Source organism: Pseudopipra pipra, chromosome W, assembly GCF_036250125.1.
Source record: "Pseudopipra pipra isolate bDixPip1 chromosome W, bDixPip1.hap1, whole genome shotgun sequence".
Taxonomy (NCBI): domain Eukaryota; kingdom Metazoa; phylum Chordata; class Aves; order Passeriformes; family Pipridae; genus Pseudopipra; species Pseudopipra pipra.
Genome location: NC_087580.1, coordinates 42,306,844 through 42,319,185, shown reverse-complemented (window position 1 = coordinate 42,319,185; position 12,342 = coordinate 42,306,844). Strand labels below are relative to the sequence as shown.

At 51.3% G+C, this 12,342-nt stretch overlaps 2 protein-coding genes across 2 annotated transcripts in view; one reads left to right on the top strand and one right to left on the bottom strand.

Annotated features, from left to right (window-relative positions):
• The window catches only part of LOC135405223 (zinc finger protein 239-like), a 229,329-nt gene that overhangs the window by 46,591 nt on the left and 170,396 nt on the right, over positions 1–12,342 (top strand). The window lies entirely within an intron of this gene.
• Positions 5,102–5,877, bottom strand: LOC135405224 (olfactory receptor 14J1-like). Its single transcript, XM_064639900.1, has one exon. It carries the CDS (start codon positions 5,837–5,839, stop codon positions 5,210–5,212), a length of 630 nt encoding a protein of 209 aa, XP_064495970.1. The 5' UTR covers positions 5,840–5,877; the 3' UTR covers positions 5,102–5,209.

Sequence of the window (12,342 nt, the reverse complement as noted above, 5' to 3'; positions counted from 1 at the left end):
CGGGCCTGCGCTGCCGCCTCAGCGGCCACAGGGACACAGGGATGGGGGACCTTTGCTCTGCCACTGATGGGGCCTGGCTTTGTTCTGCTTGGCTCTGGGCTTTAGGAAAATTGCTGTTCATTTTCATGCTCCACTGGAACACCTCCTGAATTCCAAAGGTTTCCTAATCCAGGGGGAGGGGTTTCTATGGCATCGGAGGTGCTGCCCCTCAGAACACATTGTCAATAAACCATCAACCTGACTGGGATGGGTGTAAGAGCTCCAGAACACAGGATAAGGAGTCATCCCCTGAAAACCAAGGAATATTCCCTACCTGAATCCTAACCCAAAGAGAAGAGTTTGGATACAATTCCCAACTATTTTGGAAACTCCAGTCATTCCTGACACCAGGATGGAAATTCAGCAGATAACTAAAGCCAGTCCCCTTGTGAGCCCACAACCAGTGGGGCTGAGGGAGGCCCTGGCAGCTCCCCAGCACCTCCCTCTCAGTGGGACACCTCTGGCAGCCTCTCCCAGCTCGGGAACCCTCCAGTTTGCAACACTCCAAAGACCCTCCATGATGCCCAGGACAATTCTGATCCCCCTCAACAAACACTCCTCCAGCTGTGACCCTGGTCTGTTGGCAAACACAAAGGGATTTATGGCAGTGCTTCCCTGACAACAAGGAGAATTTGGGAGAGGGACCTTTGCACACCCAGCTCTTGATGTGACCACACATCTCTGCCTGGGTGTGGGGGTGAATTGACTGTGGTGGGAATGTTGTTGTTGTGAATCTATAATTCAGTCACTCTTAAAGTTGTGGCAAATGCTATTGAATCACTTGATAATTGTTCAATTGGTCAATGATTAAGTGCTACTAATCTCTTTTGCCTGCTTGTCTTTGGATCCAAATCCTTTGTGCTCTGACCCTCTTGCATCCCAAGGATCTGTGTAAATCATTTTCTTTTTTCAAAAAATATATATTTTTCTTAACTTCCACTTTAAAATCTTCCTCCTTAGCTAAACTACAAAACAACTCCAATTAGCTGTAGAAGTCTTGATGACTTGAAGACAATTAAAGGAAGGGAAATAATTTGTTTTTCAGTGTTTTAATGAGTCTCCTAGTGTGTTTGGAGTTGCATCAGCTGTCAGTCCAAGATGGGCCATGTCAGAACTGGTGAGGTTGGGGGGTGAGGAGCAAGGCTGATCATACAGGGTCAGTGTGGATCTCCTGAGGAGACACTCAGCATCAGGATCACTTGGAGAACACCTCTATCACCTCTTCTCTGAACTAAAATATATCCATTCTTTGATTTCAAAAAAAGGTACAAATTTTGAAGACTTGTTTTGAAATTGCCTTGAAGACAATTAAAGGAAGACAAAGAGATCCTGAGGGATTTCTGCATTTTAATGAGCCCCACAGTGTGTTTGCAGCCCAGCCCATAATCCTGAGGTACTGAGAGAAGATTGAAGAAGCTGCTGAAGAAGTCAGAAGCCAAACTCCAAGTCCCTTGAAGCATTGCTGGGCCCCACTGAGGGCAGGCCCTGACAAAGCCTCCCCAGGGACTCCTTGGAGCAGCTCCTTGGAGGCCAGGAGTGCAGGCAGACAAAGGCTCTGGGCAGGCCCCTGCAATGCTGAGCAAAGCCTGCCTTGGTTTTGTGGAGCACAAAGGCCAAGGCCTGAGCCCCAGGCCCTGGCCCAGCAGATCCTGTCCCTCCCGGCTGGCTCAGGGCTGTTTGGGGGGCACTGGGATGGGAGGGGGAGGAACAACAAAGGCCAAAAACTGGGCAACCCCTGCCAGGCTGCTGAGGGAGGGGCGAGGCAGAAACCAAGGGCAGAACCTGTCAGGAAAGTTGGTTGTGGTGGCCTGAGTGGCAGAGGCAGCTGCCAGAGGCAAGGGGACAAAGGCCTGGGTGCCATTTGGCCTTGCAGCCCTGCCAGAGCCCTTGGCCATCTCTCCTGCAGGCTGTCCTGCCCTGGCCCTGCTGCTGCTCTGGCCTTGCAGGCTGCACACACCCCTCCTGCTTTCCCAACCCCTCCCAGCAGCATTTCCAGACCCTCCCTGATGTCTCTGCACCAGCTCTGGCTGTTGCCATGTGCACTTGGCCTTCTTAACTTGGATCCTGAGCCCCTGTGCCACAGGACATCCCTCCCAGAGCCCAGGCCCTTCTCCTGGGGGTCACTGCAGAGCTGAGCAGATCCAGGTCACCTCCCATTCCTCTGCCAACCCCCTGGGCCTGCTCTGGGCCCTGCAGGTCCTTGCCCTGCTCCCAAGGGCTGTGGGGGTGCTTAATGGTCAGGGCTTGGGGTTTAGAGCTCAGGGTGGGGATTAGGCAGAACTTTGGGAGGTTTGTTGTTCTGCTGGCAGTTCATGATTAGGGGAAGAGCTTGTTGAGCTGGGTCAGGATTAAAGCTTGGCTTTTCATACTGGTAATACAGGTTTGGGAATGGGGTGGGCACTGGAGTACAAATAAGAGTCTGGAGTTCTGGGATTGGGTTTTTTCTGGCTTGGAATTAGAGCAGTGGATTCCTTTCAATGGGAGGGGCAGCACTTTTAGGTAGTGTTGAGGCTTCAGGTTACAAAGAGAGTAAAGACCTACCAGGAGTGTTTGCACAGTCAGTGTTTCAGCACCCTCAGCATTACCTGAACCTGGTTTTACCTCATCAAAATCTTTCCTCTCTCTTGGCCATGCCCCTCTTTCCTTCCCAATTATCTTATCCTTTTTGTTCCAGTTCCTCCCAACCTCCTCAGAACTTTCATCAGGATGGGCTCAGCTGGGTGATGATGCTGTGCAACCTCATGGAATCAAGGAGCCACTGTGGAACTGCAGAACCTCATGGAATTACGGGGCCATTGTGACACTGGGGAAAGCCATGGAATCCAGAGGCCACTGGGACACTCCAGGGCCCCATGGAGCCAAAGGAACCCAGGGACAGTGGGCAACCTCCTGAAATAAAGGGGCCATTGTGACACTGCAGAAACCCATGGAATCAGGAGGCCATTGTGGCACTGCAGGGCCTCTTGGAAACAAAGAAACCCTGGGCCACAGTGGAATTTCATGAAATCAAGAGGCCATTGTGACACTGGAGAACCTCATGGAACAAAAGGAATCCAGGGACACTGTGGGACTTCATGGAATCAATGGGCAGTTGTGACACTACAGGTCCTTATGGATCTAAGAGAACACAGGGAAACTGTGGAATCTCGTGGAACCAAGGGACACGCGGGACCTCATGGAAGAAAAGGAACCCTGAGACATTTTGGAAGCTCATGGAACAAAATGTCCATTGTGGCACTGCATGGCCCCATGGAAATGAAAGAACACAGGGACACTGAAATCTGGGGGAACTAAGGGGCCGTTTTGACATGTGGGGCCTCATGGAAACAAAGGAACCCTGAGACATTTTGTAACCTCATGGAACCAAGGGACCATTCTGACACTGAGGAACCCCATGGACTCAAGGGGCCACTGTGACACTCCAGGGCCTCCTGGAACCAAAGGGGAGGTTCCTTTCAGGAGACATTTCAGAGCCTCATGGAACCAAGGGGCCACTGTACCTCCCCAGAACTCCATGGAATCAAGCAGAGCCGCTGCCTCCCCCCCGCCGCCGCACGGACCGGAGTCGCCGGCTCTGCCCCGCTTGGACACCTCTGGAGTCAGCGTGTTCTTGGGCAGCACAACTTAGATCAGAGAGTTTCCCAGATTTTGCTTTGCCCCCTCTTTTCCCCAGGGACAGGGCAGCCTCTTCCCATGGCCCCTCTGCTCACACAGGGTGTCCTGCTCTTCTCCTGGCACATCCCATCTCCCCACAGAGCCTTTCTCCAGGGGAACACATCTGTGCTGGCCTGAGCAGCCCTTTCTGCACCCCCTACCCGTGCTCCCCACAGCCCCCGAGCTGGGGGGGCTGCTCTGCAGAGCACGGGGGCTGTGGGGCCTGGGGCCATGGGGGACTCTGTTGGGCTGTGCTGCTCCAGCTGGGAGGCAAAGCCAGCTGATGGTGCTCCCTGCCACTGACCACCTCCCACAGAGGCTCCTGTGTGGCCATGGAGGGGGCTCAGAGGGGCCCTGCCTTGTTCCAGAGCTGGGACATGGCTTTGGGGGCTGATCTTGATTGACCTGTGAAAGTTCACTGAGGGCAAGAGAAGTCACTGGCAAGAGTTTTCCCTGTACCTGCTGTGTCCCCTGGGTTTGCAGAACTCTGTTTGCCACTTCACAGCAAGATTTAGTACTTGATCTCTGGTAACTCCACCCTGGGCAGGATTCTGCTCCAGGGCTCCATTCCCTGCTGACTGGATGGGACGGTCTGTCCCTGCAGATCCTCTGTGCTCTCCTGCACTTCCTGAGTTCCTACAGACAAGTCCTCACCTGCCATCAGAGCCCTCACAAGAGCCCCAGGCAGGTGACTTGGAGATCATTTGTCACCTCCATTGGCCATCGGCCATCAACACACAACATGTGAACCAGCCCTCAGTCCCTGCAGTCCCAGTGGGTCCCTGACCTCACCGCACTGTCTCCATGGAGAAACAAGCAAAGCAACAAGACTTTTGAGAGTCTAATCCTTGGACTTCTTCTCGATACCAGTGTTGGGAAAAAACCTCAGCCTTCAGGAAGTGCCTGGAGGGGAACCCCTTTGCTGCTGGAACTGCTGTTGTGGAGCCCAGCCCTGTCCCAGCAGTGCCCAGGGCCTGTCCCTGCCTGTGCTCACAGGCCTGACCCACAGCAGGACAGTGACTGAGCTGCCAGAGCACTCAGGCCTTGGGCACGGACAGGAAAGGAGAGGGTGGGAGTGCAAAGAGAGCAGCTCTGAACAGACCCAGTTCTGGTGCTCCCTGGCAGTGCTGGGACTCTTTTCCCCTCCACATCTGCAAACATGGAAATGCCCTCCAGCTTCAGGGGAGGTGTTGGAGGAAGAATCTGGAAAAAAGAATTTGTGTCCTTTCTTACACTTAGAGATTGTGATTCCTCATGTACAAACTATCACAGGGAGGATGTTTGACAAATATCTTTCTGCACAAACTTTTATTTTGTTTAAATGCACACAAAGCATGATTCCTGATTTCTACATTTTGTGGGTCAAAAAGAAAAAAGAGATAGACAGTGAAATCTATATGGGATGACGAATAAAATTTCAGCCTTAATGACATCAACAGAAGTAAAAAAAACCAGGAAAATGCCCCCCCCCCACCACTATTAAAAGCTTTAGAAGGCAGGCTGGGCCCAAAATGAGTTATACAATGAGTGTTCTGCAGAAGAAAAGATGGAGTTTAGTGCTTCTCAAAAAACATGTAGTCATCATTTTCCTTATGGCATCCCTGAGCTCCTGGTTCCTCAGGCTGTAGATGAGGGGGTTCAGTGCTGGAGGCACCACCGAGTACAGAGCTGAAACCACCAGATCCAGGGATGGGGAGGAGATGGAGGGAGGCTTGAGGTAGGCAAATGTGGCAGTACTGAGAAACAGGGAGACCACGGCCAGGTGAGGGAGGCACGTGGAAAAGGCTTTGTGCCGTCCTTGCTGAGAGGGGATCCTCAGCACAGCCCTGAAGATCTGCACATAGGAGAAAACAATGAAAATGAAACAACTAAATGATAAACTGGCAGTAACCCCAATGAGCCCAATTTCCCTGAGGTAGCCTGAGTGTGAGCAGGAGAGCTTGAGGACGTGTGGGATTTCACAGAAGAACTGGCCCAGGGCATTGCCCTGGCACAGGGGCAGGGAAAATGTGTTGGCTGTGTGCAGCAGAGCATTGAGAAACGCAGTGGCCCAGGCAGCTGCTGCCATGTGGGCACAAGCTCTGCTGCCCAGGAGGGTCCCGTAGTGCAGGGGTTTGCAGATGGCAACGTAGCGGTCGTAGCACATGATGGTGAGGAGATAATACTCTGCTAAGATGAAGAGGAAAAAGAAAAAGAGCTGTGCAGCACAACCCTTGTAGGAGATGGTTGTGGTGTTACGGAGGGAATTGTGCATGGCTTTGGGGACAGTGGTGCAGATGCAGCCCAGGTCTGTGAGGGAGAGGTTGAGCAGGAAGAAGCCCATGGGGGTGTGCAGGTGGTGGTCACAGGCTACGGCGCTGAGGATGAGGCCGTTGGCCAGGAGGGCAGCCAGGGAGATGGCCAGGAAGAGCCAGAAGTGCAGGAGCTGCAGCTCCCGCCTGTCTGCGAAGGCCAGGAGGAGGAACTGGGCCATGGAGCTGCTGTTGGACATTTGCTGTTTCTTAGCATAGGGTCTGTTCAAAAAAGGAAAGGACAGGGAACAGTTAAGACACACCGCTGTGAAAAAGCAACTCCATTTCTAAAAGAAATCAATGTGTCAAATGCCACCAAATGCACTGCCAAGCAGTCAGTTTTGCTCTGCTCCAGGAGGAAATGGAATTTTTTGGTAGAGTTCTCACACACACAAGGAATGTCAGATGTAACAGACCTTGAATACAAAAGTTCCACCTCTACACTCATAACTCAGAAGACCTGGGGCTGCAGAGCAGAAGCTTAGTCTGAAGTTAGAATAATTGTACCTGTGTTTTTTATTTTTACCATCAGACCTGGGGAAGGTTCTTTTCCACTGCAGGAATCCTCATATCGACAGCCCAGCACACAGTGCCCAGCAGAGCTACAGGGAAGGGCCCCCAGAGCTGCCTGAACACCCCCTCCCCCAGGCCTTGGGGGCACTTGCCCCCCACTCCCTGCCCAGGGCTCTGATGCCTGGAGGTGTCCCTGCCAGCAGCTGCTTCCCTGGGCCCAGGGCTGAAAAAGTGACACTGATGCTGTCTATAAGACAGTTTTGATGTCTGATACTCTCAGGTTCAATCTCCTCTAATCTAACAGAGTTCAAGTTTCAGTGTCTCCTCCTGTGCTCAGAGATTAATTTCCCTGTTTCAGTCAGCACCCAGACAACCCAGAGTATAACACTGAAAGAACTGGTTCATTCTCTTGAAGGTACCTCCTGTCTGTCTGTGCCTCTTGCAAATACCTTCTGGGAAATTTCCTGCTTTGATCTGGAGCTGTGACCAGCCCTCATCCCTGCAGCACACTTTGGAGGTCAGAAGGACTCTGCCCTGCTCTGCCCTCCCAGGAGTTGTTCCTTCCCCACAACCCTTCTCCCCCAGCCCCGTGGCAGCTCCTTGGCCGGGCTGAGAGCTGACCCTGGCAGGCAGCAGAGTCCCTGCCCCAGCACACAGAGCCCTGGGGGCAGGACCCTGCTCTGCACCACAGCCCTGGGCACCCCTGGCTGCACCCCCACCTTCCCACCCCACAGCCAGCCCTGGCACAGGGAACCTTCTGGCCCTGGGCCTCTGATGGGGCAGCAGCAAGTCCTGCTCTGCAGCAGCTTCTCCTGCTGCACCCCAGCAAATCCAGCAGAGCCATCCTGACAGCTCCTGCCACTGCTGCCATTTGGCAGCTGGGAGAGGCACTTGCAGGAACTCACCTGCACTGCTCTGCAGCCACAGCCTGACCGTGGCAAAGGGCTGGCAAGGTTCCTCCCCTGAGCAGCTCTGCCCTGTCCTCCCACCCCAGGATCCCTTGAACCTCCTGCTCCCTTCTCCTCTCTGCCCTTGCTGCCTGCAGCTCCTGCCCTGCTCTGCCATATGGCCACTTCCCCTGCACTGCAGCAACTGGGAGAGTCCTGCTGAAAGATCCTAGAAGCTGTGGGATGTGCCAGCTTTAGGAGATCCCTCCAGGAAGGCAAGTTTAACTTTCCTACAGCCAGAGAATTCTTCCTTCAAATCCTGGGAAGGTTTCTGGCATAGTGAGAGCTCAGTCACCTCCCAGCCCAGGCTGCCTCTCATCTCTCTGCCTTCTCTCCTGTGCCCTGGGTGCTGCAGGCAGGGCCCTCAGCTCTACTGGGCTGTGCAGAGGAGCTCCTCCTGGGCAGAGCTGTCTCTTTGAAGCTCTTCTTGGTTGCCAGGAGCTCCCTGTGTGCCAGGAGCCTGGCCCAGCTCAGCAGCACAGCAACAGCCCCAGGCAGCCCTTGCTCTGCCCCTCTGGGCTCCCTCCAGCTGTCCCTGGGGCTCCAGGGGAACCTGCTGGCACACAGCTGAAGGAAATAATGATGTTCCTTCTCTCAGCTGGGCACACACACTTCTTTCAGCACTGTCATTTCTCCAGACAGGCACAGAGTTAAGTTCAAGAGTCCCCTTTTCATGTCCCATCATTAGACAGGAAACCCAACCAGTGCCCAGGAGGGATCTCCTTCACCTGCACTGAGGGAAGGGACTCAGCTGAGTCAACAGAGGTGTCTCCTTGTGGCTCTGCAGACCTGGGGCCAGAAGGACACTCAGCTCCCTCCACAACCCCCATGGGCTGGGATTCCTCCTGCCCCACTTCAGTGGGCCCAAAACAGGCACCTGCAGGTGACTCCTTGTCCCAGTTCCCCTGGGAATGAATGAAGACCAAAGCCAGGAGTGACCTGCTGGGAAACAAACCCCTGGTTCCTTCTGAGGGGCCAGAGGTGACCGAGATTCCTGCTGGGAACTGCAGGCTCCAATGCAGCAGTTCCTAGGGACAGGGCAGCAGCTGTGGGATCTTCTTGGAGGCTGCTGGGACATTGCTTTGGCCAACTTCAGTGGCAGAAGAGGCCCACATGTAGGACAGGGGAACCTGTCACTGTTCCTTCTGTCCAGGACAGCCCCTAGAGGTGCTCAGGTGACCAAATGGAGTCAGTTCTGTGAGAGGCACCACCCAGGGCTTCTCAGACACATTGGGGGCCTTTGGGGCAGGGAGTGAATCCCAGCCCTGCAGGGACACAAAGGCTGTCCCTTCTCTGCCCAGCCAAGGCCGGGCCAGGCACGAGTCCAAAGCACATCAGCCCAGGCTGTCCCCACTTGTTTCTTCCCTCTGCTGGCTCTTCTCTCCCCCAACATTTCAGCAGCATGTGCTGATCTCCTCAGGGATCAGGCCTGTGATTTTCCCCCTGGGCCTGAGTCCCAGCACGTCCACCCCCAAGGCCATTGTCAGCAAAGCCTCTGCACACCCCAGCTCTCGGGGCTTTCAGAGCAGTTTCCCCACTGCAAGTCTGTTCTTACCCCGGTGCCCCACTGAGGGGCTGCAGCCAGACAGGCCCCAATGCCCTGCGTGTGGGGCACAGGCAGGAGGAGCTGCAGCCCCAAGTCTCTCTTCATTCCACTTGCAGGCAATAACAGCCCAGGCATGCTGAGACAGTTCCCAGGTTGCAGGGCTGTGATGGGTTGGGAGAGAAGGCCAAGGAGACACAGGAGAGAAAGAGCAGGAGAGACGTGTCCTCAGCAGGAAGGAGCTTCTGGGACCTGTGCAGCTGCTCTAGGGGATGAACAAATTGGGTGAACTTTTGTGGATGAAGGTCAGAGGAGAGACTGGTTTGGGTGACTGTCGCTGTTGGAACAGACCGCAACACAAAATATTCAGCAAGAAAGTTTATTGGAAAGAAAAGGAAGCAGCAGCAGCCACAGAGCTGCAGTTTACAGTTCTTTAAATACAGCTCTTTAGGCATACGTATATTACACAGATAGGTCAATTCAAATACACAAACTATAATTCTTGCGGCTAATAGGTGGACTTTCTTAGTTCTACTTTCTCATAACATCTCTGCACATCTGTTCTTGTTTTCCTTTAATGTTTATATTTTTCTCAGCCACTTTGTTCAAAATAAGTCCTTGTTCTCATGGGACAGCTTTCTCCTAGTGTTTTTCTCCTCTTCTCAGGGTGCATCAACATGTTGTCAGGACCAAGGCCTCCATTCTCAGTCGGCTTTTTTTTCCATCTTAGAGTCTTGGTCCAGTTGAAATTCCCCACAATTCCCCCTGTCTGTAATTAAAGCAATTACTTCAGGGCACCATACATCCTCTCCACAATAGCCTGTCCTGTAGGAGAATGTGAAACAGCCGTAACATGAGTGACCTTCCACAAGGCAAAGAAAACTTGGACAGATTTACAGACACAAGGTAGTTCATTGTCCACCTGCACCCGAGCGGGCACTTCAAATGCAGCAATGACACCATGACCTTTTGTTTAGTATGTGTATTAGTAACCACCACATGGGAAGACATGCCAATGGACACATGGACATGGTCCAAATTACCAATTTCATTGACTTGAATATCATCCGATTGCCAAATCTGTAAGGCTGTAAGACCTCAAGGGTTAGTACTAGAATAGACAGGAGTACAGGCACTACGACAATCTGGACAAGAGACAACAACTGAGCGAGCAATAGAATGAATCAAGCTAAATCAACATCAGAAGGCTTCTGCATGCTGTGCTCTGTCCTCAGCTCCCACAGGGACCACAAGATCATCAGTTTGGAGGAGGCTTTTGGCAAACCACAGCGTGTTTTTCCCAAAACTCTAAAAGAGGTGAAAAACCATAAAGCTGCGCTGGATCGAAGCATAGCAAACCTGCTGGAACAAGCCTCTGCAAAGGAGTTCTTTAGAGTACAAACAACGTTTGAAAAATAAGACCTGGAAATGGACAATACAACACCACCTGATCAAGTCACTGTAACAAATTAACAACATATGCAGAGTCAGTAATAACATTTAAAGACCGAATAGAAAATAACTGAAAAGCAAGAGTTACAGCTCGACATTCCATAATTTGAGGAGAACCCTCTTGATGAACAATTTGATGTTGTCATCCACATTCTGCTTTCCACACTACTGCAGCTTCACTTGTCTTCCTCGAGCTGTCTGCAAAGACTGTAAGGCCATCAAGGGGCTCTGCGCTGTGTAATGTTTTTGTCCAATTGGAATTGCCCTAAAAAAAAATCTTAAGAAGGGAATGTGAAGGTAAATGATAAGAAATTTGGCCGTGGAACCCAGCTAAAGCAGCTTGCAATTCACATTTGTTTTCAAGGCACCACTCAAAGTAACGAGATTGTACAGGTACAACAATGCGTGCTGGATTTCTGCCAGAACACTCTACACACCTTTTTCTAACCTCAATGATGATTTGAGCTATGAGCTCAAACAATCCAGGAGCAGTTTTTTGAGCCAGATAAGGCAAAAAATAGCCACTCTATGATGTGCAGTAGATCAGACCAATGGTCAAACCACTGTACCAATGCCCCAAAAGGAACACTGTGATCTGCAAAAATAAAAAAATAAAAAATTAGACAATTTAACAATGATCAATTCGTGAAACAAATTTAGAATGTAAAACCTGCTCTACTCGCTGGATGGTTTGAACTGCTCTTTTAGTCAGTTCCCTTGGTTCCTGAGGATTGTCAGAATGTTTGAGTAGGTCAAATAGAGGTGCCAGCTGGGCGTTTGCCATTTCCAAATAGGACCTAATCCAATTCAAAGACCCTAATAGCTTTTGTACGTCAGTAAGAGTTTTGACATCAGTATCCAATTGAACTGGCTGAGGAATAACTACTTTCCGTGTAATTTTGAACCCTAAATACTTCCAGGGTTCCTCTCGCTGCACCTTCTCAGGAGCAACTACTAGGCCAAAGGATTGTAGACTCTTTCTGGTTTCAGTTTCCAACACACCCAACTGATCCTCAGTGGCCACAGCCAGCAGAAATATTACCTATATAATGACAACAAAAGACAGTCAGAAAATTACAGGAGACAATGTTGGAATCATAAACCACTGACAAATTATAGGAATATTGTCATTTCCTGGGAGAGGGTTTTCTATGTATAACACTTGTAGGGTTCTGCACGATTAATAGATGGAACTGAAAATGCGATTTTTTTCCTTCTCTATAACTGGGGTCTAACTGGATTGTGAAAAAGCAACCTGTCAAATTAATAATAACAATGGGTTATTCAGCAGAAAGCATAGAAGGGGTCAATAAACCAATACTGACATGGTAACCATGACCGCCCCACCCGTCTGAGACCATACAACAGCCTTCATTTCACAGATTTTTTCTTCATCACAAAGACAGGGGTGATTAAAGAATTCTGAGATGGTTCAATGTGATCAGCATCAAACCGGTCTTTAACAAGCTGTTGCAGAGCCAACAGCTGTTCTGTAGGTATGAGCCACTGCTGAAATCACACAGGATCTGTATGTTCTAAAAGAAAATTCTGAGCAGTACCTCCTAGTCTCACAACCCAAACCCCTGACGTGAGCACAGGCCAGGAGGCCGCCCAGGATGTCCGTGCAATGATAGTTACGTCAGGTCCCGAATGCAGAAGTTCGTCCGCCTGGACAACAGACAGCAAGCTTCGAGTATCGTAGAGAGCGCAGGTCAGCTGTGGACGTTGTGCAGAGATTGGCACCGACCAAAAGACTTGTGGTGCATCAGTAGAACCAAATCCTCCATCCCGACGCTCACGAGGCTCTGCTTGGGGAACACAACTCAGAAAAGATACCAATTGAGCTATTCGTGTCCCTTTAGGAATTGTCACTGAAGGATAAGGTGTGGAGACCATAGCACAA